At 47.6% G+C, this 25609-nt stretch overlaps 2 protein-coding genes across 2 annotated transcripts in view; one reads left to right on the top strand and one right to left on the bottom strand.

Annotated features, from left to right (window-relative positions):
* The window catches only part of Rassf3 (Ras association domain family member 3), a 64848-nt gene extending 59666 nt beyond the window's left edge, over window positions 1-5182 (top strand). The window contains 3 exon segments of the mRNA XM_036169776.1: window positions 1029-1039; window positions 1041-1139; window positions 2439-5182. Of these exon segments, the coding sequence (XP_036025669.1) occupies window positions 1029-1039; window positions 1041-1139; window positions 2439-2588 (260 nt within the window). The 3' untranslated portion in view covers window positions 2589-5182.
* Window positions 5183-21943: 16761 nt separating this feature from the next.
* The window catches only part of Gns (glucosamine (N-acetyl)-6-sulfatase), a 38448-nt gene continuing 34782 nt past the window's right edge, over window positions 21944-25609 (bottom strand). The window contains exon 14 of the mRNA XM_036169709.1: window positions 21944-24268. Coding sequence (XP_036025602.1) covers window positions 24190-24268 — 79 coding nt within the window. The 3' untranslated portion in view covers window positions 21944-24189. The remainder of the gene's footprint in view (window positions 24269-25609) is intronic.

Here is a 25609-nt window from a genome sequence, read left to right as displayed (position 1 = left end):
ACACCACACACCACAATTAATAATAATATAGCATGCATACCTACACACATACAATACATAATTGGTTTTTTCCAGACAGAGGTCTCTCTAAAGTCCTGGCTGTCCTTGGAATTCACTCTGAGTAGACAGAGGCTGGCTTTGAACTCACAGAAACCACCTGGCCTCTGCCTCCCAAGTTGCTGAGAATTAAAGCTGCAGACATGCCCGGCCAGCACCCACCGGCCCCCGGGCGTAAAGGAAAAATGTCCAGGGTGAAAGGAAAGTATGAGAGACCGATGATGAGATGCACTCTCCTTCGTACTGCAGATGTGACGGAAGGGCTAAGTACGCAAAGGACTGGAAAGAGTCTGTGACAATTGTCAGACTATGCCAGGCAAGTCCCCGCGCAGCCCTCGTTCCATTGGGACCACTCAGGCCGATCACAGGTGCACCAGCAGTGGCCTCAGACTCCGTCCTACTCCACGCGTCACCCCTTCTTGCGAGCGTGGCGTGCCTTGCGACACTTGGGGTCGCCGCTCGTCGCTGGACCATGACACCACTATAAGTCCCTCCGATTCTCGACGAAGCTGCTCCTGGTGCCTGTGTCTTGTGTCTTGCCAGGTCTCTGATCTGCAGCCGCTTCTATTTCTCGCTCACTGGGTCAGTTTGGGTTCGAGGTGCTAGTTTGGTGAGAACAGACTATGAGATATTTTCATTGTTTTTAAAGGGGTTAAGATCTTCTCCCCCCCAAAAAAAAACTTTTCCATTTTCCTGACAGGGGGACAGAATTATAAGCATATTTGGGGCAAGTTCCTGTGATATTTTATTATTGGAACTCATTTCCTCCTCGTCAAGGCATGGTGTATACTGGGGTGGGTCGTTCACTGTGGGCCCTTGGTGTTCCGGTAAGAGAATGGTGATACGGAGGCTGGGATGTGCACTGTTGGGATGTGCACTGTTGGGATGTGTCCGGATAGGGGCTGGGGGTGGGGACACTGTCCCTGAGTCGCTGGAGCCCTCCGTAACATGCCATTTGTCTCCTTTCCCAGTGTATGCCTGCAAAGCTCTCCGACCAGGAACACCCACTCTTCCTGCGTTTGGTAGCTGGACCCAGAACCGACTCGCTCAGCTTTGTTCTTCGAGAACATGAAATTGGAGAGGTGAGCAAGGAACTGGTGACAGTGGCACCAGCCTGCACACAACAGCTGGCCTGCTTCGTTGCCGCAAGGACGTGGGGAGGGGCTGAGAGAAAGCAGGGAAGGGTGAGATTTTGAGTCTCCCGAAACGGACCCCAAGTTAGCTTACAGTGTAATTCTCTTAGAACATCCTCTTGCCAAGTGCTCTTCAGGAGTCAGAGGAAGTAACAGTTCTTCCTTGTCCCCATGCAGAGAGTCATCCTCACCTCTCCCCAGCTCCACCCGACTAATCTAGCCGAGCCTCCCCTACGAGTCTGCTACTAAGAAAAACTCCAGGCCCGTTTCCTTATAAAGGGAAACCCCACACATAGGCGGCCAGAGAATCCCTGGCCCTCTCCATCCAGTCAGATGACCTGGGAGTTCTGTGCACATGAGCATCCTTTCTCTCCAGGGAGGAGGTGTTGGGGTGTCCACTGAGAGACATTTCGGACTGTCCTGTAGATCATCTGTGAGCTTTCAGTGATCCTCGACAAAGGCTCCAGCCCAGGTCCTCGACTTCAGAAGTGAGGCGTGTCCCATGGCACCATCAGTCAATGAGGCTAGGAAAACAGGCTTGTTGGCTTAGATGTCGGGAGGCCAGCACTGTGGTTAGATGGAGGACGCGGCCTGAAGCGAATCTTGTAATTATTCTAGCCTTCCATTCAAAATGATCTATAAAGTGCTACTAAATACTTCTTTTAAAATGATTATTATTAGCCGGGCAGTGGTGCTGCACGCCTTTAATCTCAGCACTTGGGAGGCAGAGGCAGGTGGATTTCTGTGAGTTCAAAGCCAGCCTGATCTACAGAGTGAATTCCAGGACAGCCAGGACTATTAGAGAGACTCTGTCTGGAAAAACCAATATGTATGTATGTGTGTAGGTATGCATGCATATTATTATTATTGTGTGTGTGTGTGTATATGTGTGATATGTGTACCATAGCACACACATAGAGATCATATATATATATGATATATATATATATATATATATGACTGTAGGAGAGGAAGAAGACGAGACTGTGACCCCTGATGCAGATATGGGGAGTCAATCACCAGACCCCCCACTTTCTTATAGTCCGTGTTCTGCGGGGCTTGGTGTCATATGCTCTAAAGCCACCGCTGAGGCAGAGGATCGTGAGTTCAAGACTAGACAGTGCTACAGAGCAAAACCTTTGTCTCTGGGGAGACAAGAAAAGAAGGGGCTGAGGTAATCGTGTCCGGCCTCTGAATTCAACACGGCATATTCCTCTCTGCCCCCCCCCCCCCCCCCCCCCCCCACAGTGGGAAGCCTTCAGTCTCCCGGAGCTACAGAACTTCCTGCGCATCTTGGACAAGGAAGAAGATGAACAGGTGCAGAGCCTGAGACGCCGCTACACCGCCTACAGGCAGAAGCTGGAGGAAGCCCTGGGCGAGGTGTGGAAGCCCGGCTAAGGCCGAGGGCCGCCCGCCTGCCTGCCCGCCTGCCAGGAAGGCACAGCTCGGACCGTGGAAGAGCAGCGTCGCCTCTCTTCGCAGAGAGCTGCTTTGGTGCCCCGCCATGCTGGGGGCTTCCTCTTTTCTCTCTAGACACAGTTCCCAAAGCTTGGTCACACGGCATCCTGCGCCTCACGAATTGGCACACGGGACTCTGCGAGCTTGTTCTGTTACGGCCTGGCGACGTTACCTCTTGCAAGCTGTGAGCCTGTGGTCCTCAGGCACAGCCTGGACTGCTTGGAAGCATGAACTCTGGGTTGATTCCCCTTGATTTCTTCTAGTTACTTGGATGTGATTTTTTTTTTTTTCTTTTCTTTTTTCTTTTGTTACGCTTCGGGGTGTGCGGATTGACATGCAATCTTCGAGTACTTGTCCTGTGGTGAAACTACCTGCTTGGTTTTCTTCTGTCAGAGCAGCCTGTCCACGTGATCTGAAAGACCCGGGAATGCAGGCACTCTGGGGGACTGGGAAAAGATTTTGTAACAGGTTCTACAAAGAAAGTAAAGAGCATGTTGAGAAGGTAGAGGGGAGGCGAGAGCCCACGGTGGCTTGGGAAGGTCACGTGGCTTCTAAGCACTAGAGGAGGAAGGTACATTTGTTTGTAAAGGAGTTAAAAGCGTTCAGGGTTGATGTTAGGCCCATTTTGAGACTGGTTGATTTGCTAATGGTAAAGTGTGGACTCAGAGCCGATGAGCTAGGAGCTAAGCCCGAGGGAGGGGTCTGTGAACGGCAGCTGACCTGTGGCGGACATACCCTTGACCGAGGTGGTCCGGAGTTAGGCCCCCCTGCAGCTGGGTCTGGCCTCTGTGCACCAATTCCCCGACTCCGCTGGTGTGGAGTGGATGGTCTCGGGGTATAGCTTCTCTGTGTAGGTGGGGCTTGATCATGGCTGATTTCTGTTAAATGTAGTGTTTTTTTTCCCCTGCCCCCAGAGGTGGTTCTCAGCTAAAAAGGAGTTTAGGTAAGGATGGCTGTTCCCCCTCTGCTGTTAGTTAGAAGATGTATCAAGTCCAGGGCTCACAGCACACTTTGTGACAATCACTCTCTTCCCCCCTCCCCCTTTATTCCGCCCTTCCTTTCCCCTGCCCCCCCCCCATAGCCCCACCCCACCCCCAACCCCTCGCCAAAATTCTTATGGAGTAGAGGACAGGGTGCTGATTAAAGACCCAATCCACCACATCCTTGCCTCTCAGAGACTTGACTAAGGGCCCCGAGGAAGGAGAGTCCACACCCAGCTGACCGCACAACAGGCGGTCATTATGGAGCTATTTTAACAAATGTGTGCGTGTTCCTTCCCAACCAAAGAAATGGATGTGCAATAGAAACCTGCCTGAAGATGGGCGCGGCCGCCTCCTTTTCCATGGCAGCTTGTAAGTCCGAGAGCAGAGGGAACGGTGTGCTGGGCTTCCAGAGGGGCCTTACAGTTGGTCTGTTTTTAGTCTAGATAGATGATGATGTTTATAAATTCCCAAGGAATTGTTAACGCGGTGACACTTAATGGATTCTTTTGGAAATTCCAAGGTGCTCCAGTTCTTTGCCTTTCTATGAACCGTGCCTTTGACTGAGTATCTGTCCCATTGTGGTGGCTCCTCCTGACCTGTCGGGGACCATCATCCTGTGGGAGGCAGAGCCACGTGTGGGTTATGCTCCAGAAGCTCCCGAGACAATCAGATTTTCCAAGCTTTAGGAAGAGTTGGGAAAAAAAAAAACACAACACAAAAACAAAACAGTAGAACTAGCTATAAAATATGAATGGCACGTCTTGTTTAATTTTGCATGTCATTTCTTTCCAGTGCATCAGTGAGGTTTTAGTGACATTGCCACCCAACGCTCTGCCTTTGTTGTTCAGGGATGCCTTCATGGTTTCTGAGCTGGTTTGACTGTGAGACTATGGGTTTGTGTCGCCAGCCAGCCACCTGGTCTTCTAATTACTCCTCCGAGGAAGCTTAGAGTTGGTGAGCGTTAGTTCTTCAGTTTAAGAGCCTGTTAGAACCTAAAAAGTAGTAGCTGATGGCTGTCTGTGAATTTTTTTTTCTTACTTGAAGTAGAGTGTGTGATGCAGGAATCCTCATCTGTATTCATCCCAACCTGGCTCACCGGCACGCACCCTACACCTTGTGAAACTTTACCGTCTGCAGACCTGTCTGCGGACCTGCCGGTTCCTGGTTCCGGAAGACTGCTGTTCCCTCCCGAACACTGGCTACTGGAGCAGCGTGTTTTATGTTTTGTTTTTGTTTTTTTAAAAGCATCCAAGAAGGAAAAGAGCCCCGGAGGCCAAAGATTTTTTTTTCACCACTGTTCAAACCCTCCTGTCAAACGAAACTGAGCTTCGCTGGAATACTGTTTTCTGTTCAGAATGTGATGGTACCGGACCGGTGTTAAAATGAAGGCCAGGGTGGCAGGGGGAGCATTTGAAATCTAGACGTTCAAAGCTATATTTATAATGTTGATGAGTTTAAGTTTTATTTTTATAGGGAAGATTTTTCTCCCCTGAAATTGTGTCTGGAATGGCAAAAGTGTTTCTATTATTAAAAATTGAAGTTGTTAGTGGATATTTGTATGTCTTTATTTATATAGTCACCGATTTTGGACAAGCTTTTTTCGACCGGGGGGGGGGGGGGGGGGAGAAAAACCGACTAGAGGTCAATAATGTTTACAAGGGTTTTTGTTGGTTTGTTTTGTTTTCTGGGGAGAGGACATAACATTCTTCCAAATACCATTTTGGTTTCTTATTCTAGCCCCATGTCCGCCTGTCCTGGACATTCAGCTTGTTTTCCTTGTGAACTGCGTATGCATTGGACACTATAGAAAGCCATGCACACACTGAAGAGTCAGTGTGGAGTGGACGTCCTGTGCCCACCAACAACAGCCAGGCAGTCCTTAGAAACCCCAGCCCACCCCTGCCCTCCTTCCATCTGAACGGGCCACTTCAGCAGCCACAGGGAGTGTTCGGTTTTCCCTTCCTGCAACTGTTTCTGCAAATGGAAACAAGTTTTCTTGGATTTTTTGTGTCCCGCCTCCTCTTGCTCTGTCTCCGAGGCTGCTGAACGTGTTCTCGGCTATACTGCCCCCTAGAGGCCTTCCTGAAATGAGGGCCAGGCGGTGGGAAGGAACTGGCTCTGGATAGGTCACTTTTTGGGGGGGTGGGGGCAAACTTTCCTTCTAAAGGTTATGAACAGGTGCTTCAACTCAGTACAGGGGTGGGTTTGGGAAATTTCCCCTTAGAGGGAGTACCTTCCTGCCTTGGCTTCTTTACAAAATACATTGTCAGTTGATAAATTTTTCCCCCTACTAATTAAATATTCTGGGGGCTGGAGAGATGACTCATGGGTTAAGAGCCCTGACTGATCATCAGGAAGGACCAGGGTTCAAATACCAGCACACTTTCAAGTTCATCTAGTGTCCTCTTCTGGACTCTGTGGGCACTTGGTGCATATAGCACACAAACATACAGGCAGGCAGAATACCCATACACATAAAATAAAAACAATCTCTTAAAAAAGCATATTTTCTGAGCCAGGAGGTAGTGGCACATGCCTTTAGTCCCAGCACTCTGGAGGCAGAGGCAGGTGGATCTCTGAGTTCGAGGCCAGCCTGGTCTACAGAGTCAGTTCCAGGAAAGGTGCAAAGCTACACAGAGAAACCTAGCCTTGAAAAATAAAACAAAACAAAACAAAATTTCTGAACCAGGCGGTGGTGGCACATGCCCTTAATCCCAGCACTAGGGTGGCAGAGGCAGGTGGATCTCTCGATTCAAGGCCTGCCTGGTCTACATAGTTCTAGGCCAGCCAAGGCTACACGGGGAGACAGATAACCTATCTTAAAAGCTGAAATAAAATAATTAAAAACTGTATTTTTCGGATTGGGGATTTAGCTCAGTGGTAGAGGCCCTGGGTTCGATCCTCAGCTCAAAAAAAACCAAAAAACAAAAAACTGTATTTATCTTAGAAGTATTCAAAATGGCAAGAAAATAATTTGGTTTTTGTTCAGTTGGTTTTTGTGGGTTTTGTGTGTGTGTGTGTGTGTGTGTGTGTGTGTGTGTGTGTGTGTGTTTTGGTTTGGTTCTTTGAAAATCGTGTCAGTCAACAATTAATTTCATGTTACATCAGAGGAAACTACAAATAAGAACCTGCTTTAGGGCAGGAGAGATGGCTCAGAGCTTAAGAACACCGGCTGTTCTTCCAGAGGCCCTGAGTTCAATTCCCAGCACCCACATGGTGGCTCACAACCATCTGTAATGAGATCTGGCGCCCTCTTCTGGCCTGCAGAGATACATGCAAACAGAACACTGTATACGTAAATAAATAAATCTTTAAACAAAACAAAACAAAAACTGCTTTAAATTTCCATTCAATGTAGAAGGCCCATACTGTACCAGCCAATGTTTGTGTTATTGAAAAACCACCAGTACAGGGCTGTCCACAGACATTTTGCGGGGCAGGGTAGGGGGCAGGCTATGGCGATTGGCTCAGAAGTACGAGCATACATTGCTGTTGCAGAGGACCCTAGTTTGGTTCCCAGCTCCAGAGGATTGGGTGCCCTCCCCTGGCCGCTGGGGGTACTGCATGTACCTGCACAAACCCACACACAGTTGTTTGTTTCAAGACGGTTTCTCTGTGTAACAGTCCTGGCTAGCCTGGAACTCATTTTGTAGACCAGGCTGGCCTCAACTCACTGAGATCCACCTGCCTCTGCTTCTCGAGTGCTGGGGTTAAAGGTGTGTGCCACCACTCAGCTTTTGTGTGTGTGTGTGTGTGTGTGTGTGTTTAATTTTATATACATTGGTGTTTTGCCTGCATGATGTCTGTGCACCGTGTGTGCCTGATGATAGAGAAGACCAGAGAGGGTGTTGGAGTTACAGGTACTTATGAGCCGCCATGTGGGTGCTGGGAATTGAACACGAATCCTCTGGAAGAGCTCTTAACCTCTGAGCCATCTTTCCAGCCCCCAAGTTTTGTTTTGTTTTGTTTTTTTAAAAAAAGATATTCAGTAGTGTGTTAACGAAATAGCAAAAGGTGCTGTACGGTTTAAAATCAGCTCCTAGTTTCACATTTCAGTTTTTTTATTAAAAGCGGGAGATGTATATAGGGAGGGTTAAATGGTTTATAGGGGGGGGGGCTGCTGGAGTCAACGTAGGTATCTTCATCTCTGTTCTCATCCTCTTCGCTCTCCTCCTCCTCTCCATCTCTTCAGCCTTGACGACTGCCATTGTGCTCCATCAAGTTTCCCTTCGTGTCCCTAGGCTGCAGGGTCTTTATGTATTCTCCATCAGCTTTTTTTCCTTCAGGCTGATGGCCGTCTGGGCCAGCGTTGCTGCGCCACATCTCTCCCAAGGTTCCTCAGCATCACCAGGGCGCAGGCTGGGAGGGTCTCTTGATTTTCAGGTGTCACAGGACACATGGGGTCATCTCTCTTCTTCGCTTTCCCGCCGAGAGACGGCCACTCTTTCCATTCAGGACGAGCTGCGTCTGCGTCTGCCAAACCTTCACACTCACTCTTTTCCTGTGGTGGACTTGATCTTCCGCCCTGTGAGCACTTGGAAAACCGAGCTGACTGAAGCCCGGCAGCTGCTCCTTATGCTCCTCCTGGGTTTGCACCAAGAATGCATATGGTTCCTAGCTTGGGGATGCACACTTCAATCCAGCCCTTGGGAGGCAGAGGCAGGGGGATTACTGTGAATTCCAAGACTGGGGCTACACAGTGACCCTGTCTTAAAAAAAAAAAAAAAAATGCATGATATTTTCTTCCTTAGTAAGACAGTTCCCTAGTACCCATATATGCGTGTGTGCAAATATATGTGCATGTATGTATATATACAGACATATTGTACACACTTTTGTTGTTATTGTTTTTCGAGTCAGGGTTTCTCTGTGTAGTTTTGGTGCCTTTCCTGGAACTCGCTTTGTAGACCAGGCTGGCCTCGAACTCACAGAGATCCACCTGCCTCTGCCTCCCGAGTGCTGAGATTAAAGGTGTGCGCCACCACTGCTCGGCGCCTATGTTTTTAATATGTGTGTTTCCATGATTCTTGACTCCTCACTCCCTCCCCAAGACAAATGAGCCAAATAGAAATGAGAATTTCTCTTCCCTAAGGCAGGTCATGGAAGCAAATGTTCTTTCTGTCTATCTTATGTGAGGCTGCGGAGCTGGCTCAGAAGGTAAGAGTGTTTACTGCTCTTTCAGAAGAACCGAGTTCAGTTCCCAGCGCCCACATCAGGGTGCTCACAACCACCTGTATGTAACTCCAGCTTCTGGTCGCTCTCATGCCTCTGGCCTCTGTGGGCACTCACACTCACATGCCATCTCCCCTTCCTCCCACACACACAAAATTAAAAATGAAAACCATTTAGAAAAACAGAAAAGACCTTGGGTTGAGTTCCATCCCCAGCTCTACGTCAAACAAGTACTGCCAATAAAATTAAAACTAAATTACTTGTCTGAAGCGTAGCTTAAAACTCAGGTTCACAAGGGTTCCTGCCTCTTGGCTGTAAGGAAGCTAGGCTGCACAAACAGCTGGAGCAATCTGGAGAAGCGTTGCTGAGCTTCCCTATTCGGTCTGTCTCGTTTTGACATGGCTGCCCATGCTCTACTGCATGCTTATGTCTGGAAGGCTCCATCCTCACAACATCTGGAGAATGGTGCATCTTGCCCAGTGAATTTCTTCATCTATATCTTTGGTCAGGAGCCAGCACACACAGGTGGGTGTTAACCTGGGTTCCGTGAACTGCTCTAGCAGAATGAGCCTGAGGAAGGGCCAAGGGAACCCATATTTATAGTCACATAACCTGCGACTTTAAGTTAGCATGTAGTATGCAGTGAGTTTGTGGGATTGAGATCTCAAGTTGTGGATTGGGATTGCAAGATGTTATTGTTGCTTTTCGCTGCAGGATCCCTTGTTGGTGGGGAGTTCTCATGTCTTCCAGGCTCACATCATGGATCAGTGTGAGTGTATAATATGTAAGAAGGGAGACTGGAGAGATGGTTCAACAGTTAAGAGCACTGGCTGCTCTTCCAGAGGTCCTGAGTTCAATTCCCAGCACCCTCATGGTGGCTCACAACCATCTGTAATGAGATCTGGTGCCCTCTTCTGGCCAGCAGGGACACGTGCAGGCAGAACACTGTATACATAATAAATAAACCTTTAAAAAAAATGTGTAAGGAACAGAATTCTGAGTTGTTGGTGTTTTTTGTGTGGTTTTTTTTTTTTAAAGTATGGTTCAGTTAAACACCGCATTTGGAGGGTGTCAGATGATCCTAATTTAACGATTCTCATCTTACTGAAAGGACTGAAGTCTCTGGTACACCCCATGTCAACAAGGCACTAACCACGTGTCAAGCCTTACTCAACAAGCCAACAGTATAATAAGCATCTACTCCACACTGAATACTGTAAACACCCCCCTCACAGGTGAGGAAACGCATTGCTGGGCATTCCCTAGCTACCGAGAGGGGAATTGCAGGCCTGTGTCGGCCCGCTTGTTCTCAAGCTCCAAGTGTTCAGTAGACTGCATTTTCAAAGAACAAACACCACATCCTCTCTGATGGACAGATGGTGAGGGTAGGCTTATGTCAGAGTAGACAGACTTTCGACCCATTGATTGATTGATTGATTGATTGATTGGTGGCTGTTTTTCATTTATGGTTTCATTTAGGACAAAAGTTCTCAACCTGTGGGTAGTGACCCCCTTGAGGAGGGTCAGATGACCCTTTCATAGGGGTTACAGATCAGATATCCTGCATATCAGATATTTACCTTGTGATTCATAACCCTAGAAAAATTACAGTTATGAAGAAGCAATGAAATAATTTTATGGTTGTGGGGTCACCACAATATGAAGAACTGTATTAAGGGGTCATAGTGTTAAGAAGGGTGAGAAGCACTGATTTGGGGGATAATACTAAATTACAGGAAAGGAACTGTCTTGGATTTTCCTTGAGAATCTCTTGCCAGGAAGGATTGGTCAGATCAGGGAACCAACCCCAGTGTGGCTCTTGTGATTGGGCTGATAATTTCTGGAGCTACCAGGCGGAGGCGGGGGGGGGGGGGGGGGGAGCGTTTTGGAGCAAAAGCCATCCAAACTTGTGAGGGGGAGGTTGACCCGCTCCACCACCCTCTAGACAAGGGTCGTCCTCTGCAATGGAACTAAACATTTAGAGTCTGCTGTGTGCCACTTTCTGATGAGAGCCACGACTTGCTTAATTCAGTGTTCTAGAATCTTGGCTTAACGGTTAACGGGTTGGAAGGCAGGCCAGGAGAAAACCCAAAGGGGCAGAGCAGGGAGTGGCCACCTAGAGAACTACTTCCAGGTTGGGCTCATCAGTCTTGTCCGGCAGGGGTAGCTTTAGGCTTTGGTTTAGTTTCTTTTTTTTTTTTTTCTTTTTTTATTTTTTTTTTATTTTTTATTTTTTATTTTTTTTGTCAAATCACTCCTGGTTGATTCTAGAGTGCCAGAGTCAAGGAGAACAGTATGATTTAAAACTCTGATTTCCAGGAGACATGCCTTTGAAGACTTCAAATTGGGTTGCTGTTTCTGTTGTGGTTTTTGGTTTTCGAGACAGGGTTTCTCTCTGTAACCCTGGCTGCCCTAGAACTCACTCTGAAGACCAGGCTGGCCTCAAACTCACAGAGATCCACCTGCCTCTGAGTGCTGGGATTAAAGGCGTGCAGCACCCCCTGCCAACCAGGTTCTGTTTGTGAGAAGGCAGATGTTATTTGCATCAGTATCAGGATCCTGCCATCTTAACACGTTCTCAGCGGCACACCATGCCACTGAACCCCAGAAGCTCTGGTCTCCCTGTGTCCCAGGGAGGTGAATTAAGCGTTCTGAAATGTTGATACACACAGCAACACAGCAGGACCGGAGACTTCAAGGAGTTTCGCTTGGTTCTGGGGAGGGAATTATTTTTAGCAGCTACGTTTTTGTTTTGTTTTGTTTTGTTAGTTTTTTCAAGACAGGGTTTCTCTGTGTAGCCCTGGCTGTCCTGGAACTCACTCTGTAGACCAGCCTGGCCTTGAATTTACAGAGATCCACCTGCCTCCGCCTCCGGAGTGCTGGGATTAAAGGCGTGCACCACTGCCGCCACAACCACCACCCCAGTGGCCTGTCCAGTGTTTGGTTTTACATTTATTTATTTGTTGAGTGATGAGAGGTGCTGGGATTACAGATAGCTCTGAGCTGCCTTGTGGGTGCTGGGAATTGAACCTGGGTCCTTTAGAAGAGCAGTCAGTGCTCTTAACCACTGAGCCATCTCTCCAGTTCCCCGCCCCCCCAAATAAATCATTTAAAAAGAACTAACACAAGGGAGTGCTTGTGGGGTGTACGGTGCACACTGGTGACTTATATTTCATTGCCATCCGTCCATTTTCTTCTCTTCCAGCAATCCTCCTGAAAGCTGACGTTTCCTTTTCTGTTTCCGTTTTTCTTCAGTTTTGACTGAGAGAATGTTTGATCTCGACCCTATGGGGGTTGGCCAGACACCTCTGTGGAGGAGGCAGAGCAAAGTGTGTGAGCTAGAGGGAATCTGATCTGGAGAGTGGCCACTGCCAAGTGTCTTGTTTGCATTTTAAAAGTTATGCTTACAGGAGGAAATTGATTGAAACACAGACCGCTCACAACTGTAGGGTGATTGGATGGAAGGCTGATTTACAGCCTTCCCCTGTGTTTCCCACAGAGGCACTTACAGAGTGAGTTCTTTCCCAACCACCTAGAATCAGGGTACCCAGAGCAGCAGGGACCCACCATGTTGGCGAAGTTTCTGCTCCACCAGCAGCTCCCAAATAAATGCCCTGAGGCTTATATTAATTACAAAGGCTCGGCCAATAGCTCAGGCTTATTTATTTATTTATTTATATTTATTTATTAAAGATTTTTCATTTCACATACCAACCCCAGTTCCTCCTCCCTCTCCTTCTATGGCCTCCTCACCTCCCTCCTACTCTACCCCCATTCACTTCTCAGAGTGGGTAAGGCCTCCCATGGTAGTCAACAAAGTCTGGCATACCAAGTTGAAGGAGAGCCTAGGCCCTCCCCATTGTATCAAGGCTGAACAAGGTATCCCAACACAGGGAATTGGCTCTAGTTCATGCACCAGGGATAAGTCCTAGTCCTGCTGTCAGGGACCCCACAAACAGATCAAGCCACACAACTGTCACCCACAATCAGTAGGCCTAGTTGGGACCCATGCAGGTTCCCGAGCTGTCAGTCCAGAGTCAGTGAGCTCCAACTAGCACCGGTCAGCTGTCTCTGTGGGTTTCCCCAGCATGATCTTGACCCCCGCTCCTCCTCCTCCTCCTCCTTCTTCTTTTTTGAATGCCAAATGCCGTTTTTTGAAGGAGGGAGGAGGTCTTAAATACAGGTTTATAGCACAATGGGAGAACCCCAGAGGGCAGAAGTTCGCTTGATTTTTTTTGGGGGGGGGAGCTGAGGATCGAACCCTGAGCCTTGTGCTTGCTAGGCAAGCGCTCTACCACAGTTCAGTCTTATTATCAACTAGCTCTTAAAACTTAATTTAATACATTTCTATTAATCTATGTGTTGCCACGTGGCTCATGGCTTGTTGCCTCATTCTGTACATGTCCTGCTCCTCTTTGTCTGTCTGGCGACTCTTCTGACTCTGCCCTTCCCAGAATTCTCCTAGTCTGTCTCTCCTGCCCAGTATCTCCTGTCCAGCTATAGGCCAGTCAGCTCTTTATTAACCAATGAGAGTAATACATATTCACAGTGTACAAAGATTGTTCTACAGCATTTCCCCCTTTTTGTCTAATTAGAAAGATTTTAACTTTAACATAGTGAAATTACATACAACAAAACAGTTGTTAAGTAAGAATTATAGTTACAATATCCAGTCCATTTGTATTTGGCAAAATTAGAAAAAAAATACTTTATTATTTATCTTATCTTTGTGAGTCTAAATTTTTTAAATGATTATGTTTTTCTTTCAAAGATATATTTATTTATTATGTATACAGCATGTATGACCAACCAGAAGAGGGCACCAGATGGTTGTGAGCCACCATGTGGTTGCTGGGAATTGAACTCAGGACCTCTGGAAGAACAGTCAGTGCTCTTAACCTCTGAGCCATCTCTCCAGCCAGTGAGTCTAAAGTTTTATACATAATTTACTTTCTATCCTAACTTGTATCATCAACCTAAAACTATCTTTTTTTTTTTTCGTGTCTCTCAATCTTATACACTTTACACCTCTTTAGTGAGTTTCTTTTCTGAATTTGGTAACAAAGAAAATAATAACTATCTAGTCTTCAACTCCATCAGAGACCTGAGAAGGATATAATATTACCTGAATAAACAGGAAGTGTAGAGCAAACAACTTCTAAAATTAAGAAATGACAGAAACAGCTGGCTGTCTGGACAGTCACCCAATGTTCCTCTGTAATGTTGGGGCATCTATCTTCAGCCTATAGGTCTAGAGTATCTGACAGACTTTTTAATGAAGCAGGAATTTTGAAGGACTATCCTACCTTATCTTACTAAAGTCTGCTAGTCTCTTTCTTTTGCATCCTACTCGTCCAGTCTGGATAGTAACTGTCAGTAATTGAGGTAAGGGCAGTGTCATTGCCCAAATGGCTAGGTTTTTGCCATAAAGAAAGCAAACTCTATATGGAGTTTCTTCAATTGTTACTGCCAGGAGCAGACATGTCTCACTGTCATGAAAGGCTTTAGGTTATCAACCATAATAAATACCATATTCTGTAGGTCTTTGAAGTGTTTGAAGACCTTCTATCTATCTAAATATATGTTTATGACCTTGAAAACATACCTAACATCACTGTAAGTTTGACTATTAGAGATGAGTATTAATCTGTATTTCTTAATTATACATTACATTTTAAATGAGTTGCATAAGCATAATATGCCAAACAAGAGTAGAAACATACATAGTATAGCAAAAGTAATTTTAAATTTGTATCAATAAACCATACCAACATAAAATATTTAAGTATTTTTTTTTTTACTTTAAAAGTAGATTCAAAAATCTACCCTTTTATCCTATCATTTCTGAATCATATCCCTCTTTATCCCTCTTTTTTTCTTTAGAAGGAGATCTTTGAATTTAACTCTTTTGTTTAGCCTTTTTTTTTTTTTTTTACTATTACCAATAATAACTTGTAACCAAACCCCCTTCAACAATAATAAATATCCATAATCCATCTTTTGGCAATGTGGGCATCATTCTCTAGACTACTTCCTGTTGTTTGGGGCACCGGTAATCTTGGGGGGAAACTTGAGAAAATTAGGATAATTGTTAATTCTTGGCTGGAGTATTTTGTGAGGCTGGATCATCTCAGTCAGTAGCCTTGAACTGTTGTGGATGCTGAATCACTCGGACCATATGTTTTTATTGGTGTCTGGTCCCCTTGCTCTGAAAAATACATAAACTTTTAGAGGTTACATACATAGCTGCATTAATACAAGTATGGACTGTGCATTGTACATAAGTCAGCCAAAGATGATTTTTTTTGTTTTATGTTTGAGCAGGTAAAATATATATCACACTTCTTGCAGTTCCTCTAGGTTCATTTTCTTAGGTCTGGTGCCAGGGTTTTCAGGGGGTCTTCCCACATCAAACTTGATTTCCTTTAACCCAGAATGAATCCACAGCTTCTCATTTCCTGTAGAAGTGAAAGCATAACCTCTCCCCCAAAGTAGCACACTTTTTGACTTAAATTTTGAAGTAAAGGTATTTTTTTTAAAAAAAATAAAGTTTGGCTTAATCTATCAGTTTTCATAATACAGTGTCTCTTAGCAGCCAGAAAATTTAAAGACAACATAGGATCCAGACTGTCTGTGTATTTCCCATCTTTATGTGTCTTATTTCTTCTATATTACTTTACTCCCCTTTTAAGGACTTAGTTATTTTAAATCTCTCTCTCTCTCTCTCTCTCTCTCTCTCTCTCTCTCACACACACACTCACACACACACACACACACACACACACACCTACCTTCTCTTTTTTTGTCTTTTTTTTTTTTTGCCGGAGCTGAGGACCTTGCCAGGGCCTTGCGTTTGCTAGGCAAGCACTCTACCCCAACCCTGCCCCCCCCCACACACACTCCTTCTCTTTTCTCTCCCAGGACTATGTATATTTCTAAACACACCTGTTTAGAACTTTTTTTTCTGTCTGGATCTGTTTTTACTGAGCATCTGTAACCTTTTTGTTGTTTGCATGACCAAAACCCCAAACCTGCCATGCAGCATGTTGGCAAAACTCCAGCTGGCTGTGTAAGCCCACAGGCAGTGGCTGGGAGACGCCTCTCTACTGTGGCCCACATGAGAGACTCCAGGAATCCGTCAGGCAGCTTAGTTCATGGCGTGCCAGCAGCTACCAGGAGAGATGTCTCTGTACCATGGCTGGCATGAGAGACACCAGACTAGGAAGCCACATCTGGCTCCTTTTTTGTGTGTTTAGAACCTTTTTTAAGCTTTCTCTGGTTTAATGTAGATCTTCGTTGCTCCGCATTAGGCGCTGTTTGCTCGCAGAAGTTTCTGTACCACCAGCAGCTCCCAAATAAACACACTGAGGCTTATATTAATTACAAATGCTCAGTCAGTAGCTCAGGCTTATTACTAACTAGCTTTTAAAACTTAATCTAACCCATTTCTATCAATCTATGTGTTGCTATGTGGCTCATGGCTTGTTACCTCATTTTGTTCATGTCCTGCTCCTCTACGTCTGCCTGGCGACTCTTCTGACTCTGCCCTTCTTCTTCCCAGACTTCTCCTGGTCTGGCTCTCCCGCCTAATCTCTCCTGCCCAGCTACAGGTCAGTGAGCTCCTCGTTAACCAATGAGAGTAATACATATTCACAGTGTACAAAGATTGTTCCACAGCACCCCTGGGCTGTCATATCAGGATGATATAGAGTGATTCAGACCACAGGCCACAGCTGGAGGCTTTGACCTTTGTTTCTCGCCAGTGTTTCCATGCCTGTAAACTCCCACCCCCTCCTGAGCAGGACATCGTCGTCCTGGCACTCCTGAAGCGGAGGCAGCAGCTGTGTGGCTTCAAGGCTAGCCTTGGCCACTCAGCAAGGTCCTGTCTCAATAGCTCTCAGGAGTGACCACCACCAACAACAAAAACAAACTCCCTCAGTCGGTGACATTATCTTCAGCTCCCTTTGAATCTCTCCTAGCTGGGGGACACCAGGTGTGGTGGGGAAGACTCCCCAGACACGCGTGACAACAGCCATGTAGGTACCTTGGAGACTTATATAAGGATTCCCGCTCTCCAGGCACACCCAGTTGCAGCTTGCTGTCTGTCCTGCTGCAGCGTGTGTCCGGGACTGAGCTCTGGGCAGGGCTTTTCGGGCAAGTTGGGAGGACAAAGGGGGCCAGCATCTTGGGGCTGGAGCTTCTCCCTTCTCATTTTGGGTAGAGGACTCAACGTGGCACCATGGGCTTCTTTCTTTGTGGAAGCATCTTGGGGCAGTAGAGAAGGTGGCGATTGGCCGGCCTGCCTTGAGCGGTGACTCTCATTAGTCATTGTCACTCACTCCAGATCCTAGTGTCACACTGACCGAAGACATAGCATGGGAGATGCTGCTGATGGGGAGGTGGGAGGCAAGGACACAGAGCCGCTCAAGTCTTAGAGACAGAAGCAGAATAGAACCAACATGTGTCTGAGCTGCTTTCCCAGTGCTCAGAGGAGGCCGGGGTAGGGGCGGGGGGGGGGATGGGGGTAGGGGAGTGCTAACAGGTACCTGACAGTCTAAGCTGTACAGAAACACACTGGAGATTTGGGTTGACTGATGAGCTGCCAGCCAGGGAAGCCCATTAAAATACTTTCCAACATGTGCTGAGTACATTTAGCATCCGTCCCAGAGAGACTTTTTTTTTTTTTTTTAGTAACAATAGGTGGGGGCTGGTGTTCATTTACATTCTTGGGGACGTCATGGACATAAACTTGGTGGAGGTGGTGCTGGGGATTAAACCTAGGGTTTGGTGCACAGTGGGCGGTGCTACCACTGAGCGACATCGTCAGCCCTTTGGTTTTCTGAGACAAGGTCTCAGAATGTATGTCAGGCTGCTGCAGAATGCTCTAGCTGTTAGGTTTTGAACTTGCAATCTCCTGTCTCCTGGGAGATAAGACTGGAGGAGGAAGGACTGCACACTGGTTAGGTCCTAATGCTGGGACTACAGGTGTGGCTCACTGCACCTGGACGATGTATTTCTGTCCCCTTTGGAGACGAGTTGAATCTTTCCCACTGGCCAGCTCTGCTCTGTCCCAGATACCTGTAATTAAATAAGCGTTGGCAGGCCGGGCGGTGGTGGCGCACGCCTTTAATCCCAGCACTCGGAAGGCAGAGTTCAAGGCCAGACTGGTCTACAAAGCAAGTTCCAGGAAAGGCGCAAAGCTACACAGAGAAACCCTGTCTCAAAAAACCAAACCAACCAACCAACCAAACAAACAAACAAATAAGCAAGCTTTGTCAAAAAGGTGGGACACACCCTACAGACCACAGAAAGAATGAAGTCCAATAGAAAAATGGATTTCAGGCAGGGGCTGTAGCTCAGCGGTAGAGCAGGCTTAGGATGTTTTAGGGTTCAATTTTAGCAACACCCTTGTCTTTGTTAGGGTTTCTGTTGCTGTGGTGAACACCAGGCCCAAAAGCAGCTTGGGGAGGAAAGGGTTATTTCACCTTACAGCTTGTAGTCCATCTGCCAGGGAAGTCGGGAAGTCGGGGCAACAGCTCCAGGCAGGAACCTGTGGGCAGGAGCTGATGCAGAGGCCATCAAGGTGCTGCTCACTGGCTTTCTCCTTGTGGATGCTCAGCCTGCTTTCTTACCCATTCAGGACCACCTGCCAAGGGCTGACACCACTGGCATTTTTATACACCCAGGACTACCTGTAGTGACCTGGGCTCTCACACATCTATTATCAATCAAGAATGTACCACAGGCTTACCCACAGTTCAGTCTAGTAGTGGGGGATCTTCTCAGTTGAGGTCTCCTCTTCCCAAATGACTCTAGCTTGCATCAAGTCAGAATTAAAGCTCCATTTTTTTATTTTTATTTTTATTTTTATTTTTATTTTTTTTTTAAGACAGAGTTTTGCTATGGCCTAGAACTCACTGTGATGCCCAGCCTAACCTGGAACCTACGGCAATCATTTCAGTCTCTCAGGTGTTGGGGTTACAGGTGTAGCACTTTAATCTTTGAAACTCTGATTTTTTAAATCGATATTTTACTAATTAGCTTCGTGAGCTTTGATAAATGAAGCTGAAGGGGGAAATCTGTCCAGTGAATCTTATTGTTGTTTTGAGACAGGGACAGACCACACTGGGATTAAAGGTGTACATTCCCACTCCTGCCCATGAGTTTTTGTTTTTCCGAGACAGGCTTTCTCTGCGTAGCCCTGGCTGTCCTAGGACTTGCTTTGTAGACCAGGCTGGCCTCAGACTCACAGAGATCAGCCTGCCCTTGCCTCCCGAGTGCTGGGATTAAAGGCCATCTCTCCAGAACTTTGGTGGTTGTTGCAAAGGGTCTTCCTATGTAGCCAACACCAAGTCATCCCGAGTATTGGGACTGGAGCTGTGTACTGCCACACCTGGTCCCACTTCTTAACCTCGTCTAATTATAGCCATTCCTAAAGCTGCCAGGAGAATTCAGTACAGGGTTTCCAAACTTGGGTCCTATGAATTCTGTGGTTTATAGGTCCAACTTCATGTCATGCATATGGAGAGCCCTTGAGACCCACTGCAGGGAGAAAGGAAGGGGCACAGAGACCTCTGCAGGGAATCTGGCTCCAAGGGACAGGTAGCATGTCAGTGGGACCAGGTGAGACGTTAGGTCTCCCCCAGGAGAGCCTGTGCTGACCGCTGTTGGCATGCCGGTGAGACAGAGCTCAGTCTCCTGTTTTCTAGACTGGGATTTGCATGTCTTCCATCCCCCCCCCCCCCCCCACCCCGGAAGTTTGTGATCACACTGCACCTTTAGTTTCTATTTAGGACTAGGTATCACTCTAGAGCCTGATCTGAACATTGCCGCTGACATCACTTTTCCCTCATAATCGCTTTGGTATCTTCTCTGTCAAAAGGCCAATGCTTGGGCCAAGTATATGGTCCAACATGTAAAGATGCTTCCAGTGTAGCCTGAGGACTCTAGTTCAATCCCTAAGAACCACATGGTAGACAGAAAGAACTGTCAGAAGTTGTCCTCTGACAGGCACACACACCCCTTGGCACACATGTGCACGCACACAGTTTAGAATATATAAAAGCACAGCATTCGTTACTTACCTTTACACAGCCTTCACCTTAAACACAGGGTTAAAGAGAGCTCTCCCGACCACATCACAGCATGTGTGGATGGCTGCCCTGGCTTCTGGACTCTGCTGTGGTCAGGGCAGGGACTTCATCCAGCTAAGTGACCGCCTGCTATTGCCCAGCTGAGAGTTGCTGGGCCAGTGTCAACTATGGTATCCCAATCGCAAGCCCCTGAACACTGTTTATACCCGCCACGTCTCAGGGCCGCTGGCAAGTGATCAGTGTCGATGGATGAGGTAATGGCTTCCTCTGGAGCAAAGAGCAGGCTTGCTATATAAAACAGTAGGCTGCGCTCCTCACCTGCAACAAAACCCAGTGTGGGACTTTGCCTGACACCTACATGGGTGGGAGTGGGGGGCGTCACAGGCTTGTGATTCATAGGGATGATCTTGACATTGTGGTAGGCTCAAATTAATATTTAACATTTTTTTTGTTTTTAATTAAGTATGTATGTGTGGGTCTGAGCATGTGTGTAGTACCAATGGAAGCCAGGTGTTGGATCTCCTGAGGCTTGAGTTACACAGGTGGTTGTGAGCCACACAATGTGGGTGGCTGGGAACCAAACCTGGGTCCTCTGCAAGAGCAGCATAGGCTCTCAACCATCTCTCCAGCCCCGAAATGATCTTTTCCAGACAGCAACCTGTCAAGTTTTCAACATCTAACATCTCCTTGGTCTATGAAGTAACCCACTATGTCTGGGGCTGGTAATTTGTGGTTGGTTTGTTTTTCTAAGTTGGAACAGAGCCTCACACAATTATTTCCCAGGATTGAATCTCACTCTGTAGCTGAGGATGTCTTGCCCAGTTTACTTGCTAATGGGGATGATCCCAGGGCTTTGTGCATATGAAGTATGCATCTACCCACTGAGCTCTGCTCCCAGCTCTTGAGCTATTTTTTTTATAAAGAAAAAATTTTCATTCATTTTACACACCACAGATCCCCCTCTTCCCAACCTACCCTCCACTACCCCCCCCCAAGAAGGCAAGGACTCCCATAGGGGGGCACATCCAGTAGAGGCAAGTCCAAGTCCTTCTCCCTGCCTCAAGGCTACATGAGGTGTCCCAGAATAGGTAGGTAGTGGGCTCCAAAAAGCCCACCCACGCACCAGGGATGGATTCTGATCCCACCACCAGGGGGCCATGCACCAGGGATGGATTCTGATCCCACCGCCAGGGGGCCCCTTGGTCTATTTTTAATGCTTCAACAGCAGGGTAGTTGCGACAGAGACTGTGTCACCTGTAGGCCCAGAATACTAGGTGTTTATCCCTTTAAGAAAGTCTGTTGACTCCTGCAAGATGTGATTTTTCTTGTAGGGAAATGGATCAAACACCTGGGCTATCACAATGTATCTTCAAAGGTGAGTTTGTCTATTTACTTAAAGGCTGGCCAAGAAGCTGAAAAAGATTTATCAGGGTTTTTCTTTGAAGAACTATTTTACGTGTATTTGTGTGCATGCCAGAGGCTGTGGAGGTGAGAATAGTCATTTGATCCCCTGGGCTGGAGTTAGAGATGGCTGCTGGCTACCACGTGGGTGCTGGGAACTGGACCTGGGGTCCTTTGCAACTGTCCTTAGCCACTGAGCTATCCAGGCCCTGGTTGATTAGTAGGGACTGGTATGTGAGAGCTTTCCAGGTGGAGACCATAGATGAGGAAATGGTCCATTTTCTTTTTCGTTTTCAAATATTTTATTATATATACAGTGTTCTGCCTGCACACATCCATGCAGAAGAGGGCACCAGATCTCATTACAGATGGTTGTGAGCCACCATGTGGTTGCTGGGAATTGAACTCAGGACCTCTGGAAGAGTATGTAGTCAGTGCTCTTAACCTCTGAGCCATCTCTCCAGCCCAGTAATGGTCCATTTTCACTGCTAGGTCAGTGATGAGCTTCCCACAGCAGCGGAAAGGTTATCTGACCTGATGTGTCAGCCCCGAGTCTGTCCCCAGCCCCACACGACCCCAGGAAGCAGCCACCTTCTCGAGCCCTGTGAGGACAGCTACTTGTGGACTCAAACAAAGCACACACACATTCCCACTAGAACAGAAATAAGTTTTAATTCATTGAAAAGTGCAGCAGTGAACAGGGTCCTTTGAAGGGCACTTTCTACGTGAGTGAGATGACAGAGAGCCGGGGCAGAGGAACGTCTCGCACAAGTGATACTGAGGAGGGAATTCACAGTCCATGAAGCAGCAGGTGCTGGTGAACTCAAGAACCGCGGGGAACCTGCAACCCCAGTGCTGTTTGGCTGGGGTACCCCCTGTGCTTTCTTTTGAGGATTCTGGCCCACCATCTTTCATTAAAGAAAAGACGTTGCCTGTAGATACTTGTGAATGTTTCTCTCAGGTTGAGGTGTAACCTCCACAGCTACCCTACTATTTCGTACAAAACCCCTAGCGCCTACAAGTCCAAAGGTGTTGCAAAAGAACCATTTGTTAAGCCCAGAGACACTCTAAACGTGTACCCTACTCTGAAACTGTGTCTGAGGGACAGTTCCGAAAGAGGAAATCTTTTAAGGGAGAGTCCCTGCATTCCATTTTGGGTTTATGGTTCTCTATTTTGAAAAGCACCAGTGGACACGGCCCCGGCCTTCAAAGGAGATGTCAAAATTCACATGAGTACAGATTATAAGGCCCTTATGTCCTTATAGTTGGGAAGCCATGCTTGCTGTATTCTGTCAGGATAAAACTAAGGTCCACTCCGATGTTGGCAGGAAGCGCACCATAATTGAGAGGTACTGAGGACCTTACCATGTCCCACCACCCGAACATGTCCCCTGAACGTAGGGGCAGCTAGGTAGAAACCCTCATGGCAGCTGACCGGTCAGTCACTCTGGCTTTGCTTACTTTCAGAAGCCATGAAGAATAAGATCTGAGTCCACGGCCGGGTACGAGCTGGTCACTTTTATTTGGGAACACAGCTATGGTCAACTCTCACTAATATAGACTGATGGTGTTTACAATCCCAGGGGAGTGAATGGAGCCAGTACCCACATTCCATTCTGTGACTTAAAAATGTTTTCCCTCTGAAGCAGCCACAGCAGAGGTGTCCACTCAACTGCCTGATTCTCAGTATCAGGGCAGTTGCTGGGGTCACCTGAGGTAAAGGAATAAACTCCATGGCTATTACCCCACCATGGCCTCTGACACCCCAAAGTGACTTCTGGGCATGTGTTGCAAGTATTTAAAGCTAGGCAGAGGCCGTGTAAAGCTGGAGTCCCTCCCTCACTGCCTAAGCGAGCAGGTTAAAACCCAGCTCTCCCTCCTCCCTGCCGTCCTAGAAAGCCAGCTCTCCCTCTTCCCTGCAGTCCTGGCAGCGCGTGGCCCTTCCGGGAAGTGTCAGAGTGGACTTGGTCTTTACGTGAAGGAACAGGATGACGTCGTTCTGGGCAGCAAGGAACCCTGGGCAGGGGAATACCGACCGGAAACTCAAGAGCTTTCGTGACAGAGAAGGGGAAATAAGGTGAAGCTGCTGGCCCTTCACACCAACTGTGAGACACTGTAACTTTTAAATGAGAAGGCGGCTAACTGCAGTCTGTCCTAATGACTTGTCTGTGTGCCACACTTGAGATCCCTCCCGACAGGCACTTCTGTGCAGCCTTCAACCTGCTCACCCAGGAGCCCCATCTCCTCTGGCACTCCCTCCCCTCGGCGTGGCTCTGAGCACTCAGGGCGGTTGGAGCCACTGAAGAGCTGAGGGCTTCCAGAGCTCACGGGATTCACCTGGACCCCCAACACAGCCTGCGGCTGCATCAGCACAGCCCGGGATTCCAGCAAAATAGGACAGAGCTTGGGTGACAAGCTGCACATTTACCACGCCGTGATGGAAGTTAGAAACACCTTTTCTCTCCATTTTCAGGGCTGTGTGTTGACAGTGAAGGGCTCAGTCTGAAATGCTAGACAGGACTTTTGATTTGGGGGCGAGCTACAGACCAAAAGGCCTTTTCTTTCTGCCCTAAGGTATCGCCATTCATCTGAACAGTTGTATGGATTTAGACCCGACCATGTGGGAGATCATCACACACTGTCCCACCCAAGATGAAGGGACATGAGGAGGGCAAAGACCTCAGGAGTGTTGGTTGTCTTCTGAGGAAGAGACAGGGTCAGCCACTTCTGACACGGGTGGGTTCACAGTACTGGAAGTCAGCTGACCGGGTTATTTTTCCAACAGGACTCAAAACAGGCAGGCCAGAGCTCTTCCAGGCATGGGCTCCTACTACAACCACTTCATGAGAAGGGGGTGTGCGAGGATCCGGCTGCAGAGGCTGGCCGCCGCCACTACAGAGGATGCTTTGAGAATCTTCTTGTTCTGACACTGCCGTGACTGCTAAACATGAGACGCAGGTCAAACCTGTACCTGAGGGAAGGACGAGAAGGAGAATGTCCTGTGAACTCTAACTGGCCTACTCTCCAGTGGGCAGGGGGGCTGACACACCAGAAGGAGCTGGTTGGAGGAGGCAGGAATATAAACGTGGTTTCTGAAGGTGAGAATATTTCCACACAGGCTGGGAGCTGAGAACATGTTAATGGTAAAAAGCAGGAGGTTCTTAAAAAATAAAAAATAAATAAAAAATAAAAATAAAAATTACTACACAGCCCTGGCTGGCCTGGAAATATCTACACAGACCAGACCAGGCTGCCCTCAAACTTAGACCTGCTGCCTCGGGCCCAAGTGCTGGGATTAAAGGGGGGTGGGTTAAGGGACAGTCCTCATGTACATGGACCTCAGATGGGTGCCTGAACCTGGCTTGTGAATTTAGACAGCTCCGAATGTCCCTGGTCATCAAACAGAAAGGCATTCACGTAAAATGTAGGGAACCCTCCAAGTGAACCCTCAGTGGGGACAGCTAGGACTCTATGGACATGAAGAATACAGACTGGCCAGACGTGGGCTTTCCACGTGCTGACTGGACACACACTGCTCGGACTTCTCACTTGCTGCTGCAACACTTTGTGAAGAGCCAGATGACAGGAAGAGGCACCACTGGGCCATCCGGACATGACAGCGACATGAACGTGTGTGGCTGGGTGCCCACGGCTGTTCCTACAGGATCTAGTCTGGTGACCTACTGCAGAGGACGCTGAAGACCAAATGTTTGGTCGAAAAGAATAACTGGATGATGAGTTAGAAACAAGCTAGGCTGGTGTTTACATAGCTCAGGTCAGCAGGAGCACACAAAGCCAGCGTCTTCCGTGTTCAATAAGCATCCGGGGTGAAGGATAAAGGCTGTTTTGGCTTAAACAGTGCTGGGGAAACAGGGCCATGACGAACCCGTGCTTCAGGGGTGAACCCTGGGCAAATCGTACTAGTTAACTTCCTGACGTGAAATGTGCGTGTTGGGGCTCTCTGGAAAGCAGACCACTGATCCAGATGCCCAGAAACAATCCAGCACCTGCAGCCACCCTGCTCTGGCTGGCCAGACGCTGTGGTAGGTCTGTGTTCCAGGAGCAGAGTCACCGGGCTTGCAGGCCACATGTCATAATCCTGGAGATTGCTTGCATCTCCTTTTGAGGGTTTAGCTAGACTCTGGCTTTCAATTCCCAGAGCCAGCCAAAGACTGTCTGGTTCAAAGTATCACGTCCATTTGGATGTAGAACGTGAGGGCAAAGGTCAGCGTATGTGTGCTGACGCTTGTGCTGTGGAGACTGCCCTGTTTCAGAGGCTGGACGCTGCGCAGTGGAAACGACTGCCCAGCCT

Source organism: Onychomys torridus, chromosome 20 (assembly GCF_903995425.1).
Source record: "Onychomys torridus chromosome 20, mOncTor1.1, whole genome shotgun sequence".
Classification (NCBI taxonomy): Eukaryota; Metazoa; Chordata; class Mammalia; order Rodentia; family Cricetidae; genus Onychomys; species Onychomys torridus.
Note: the sequence above shows the minus strand (reverse complement) of the source record. Positions and strands in the feature narration are given on the sequence as shown.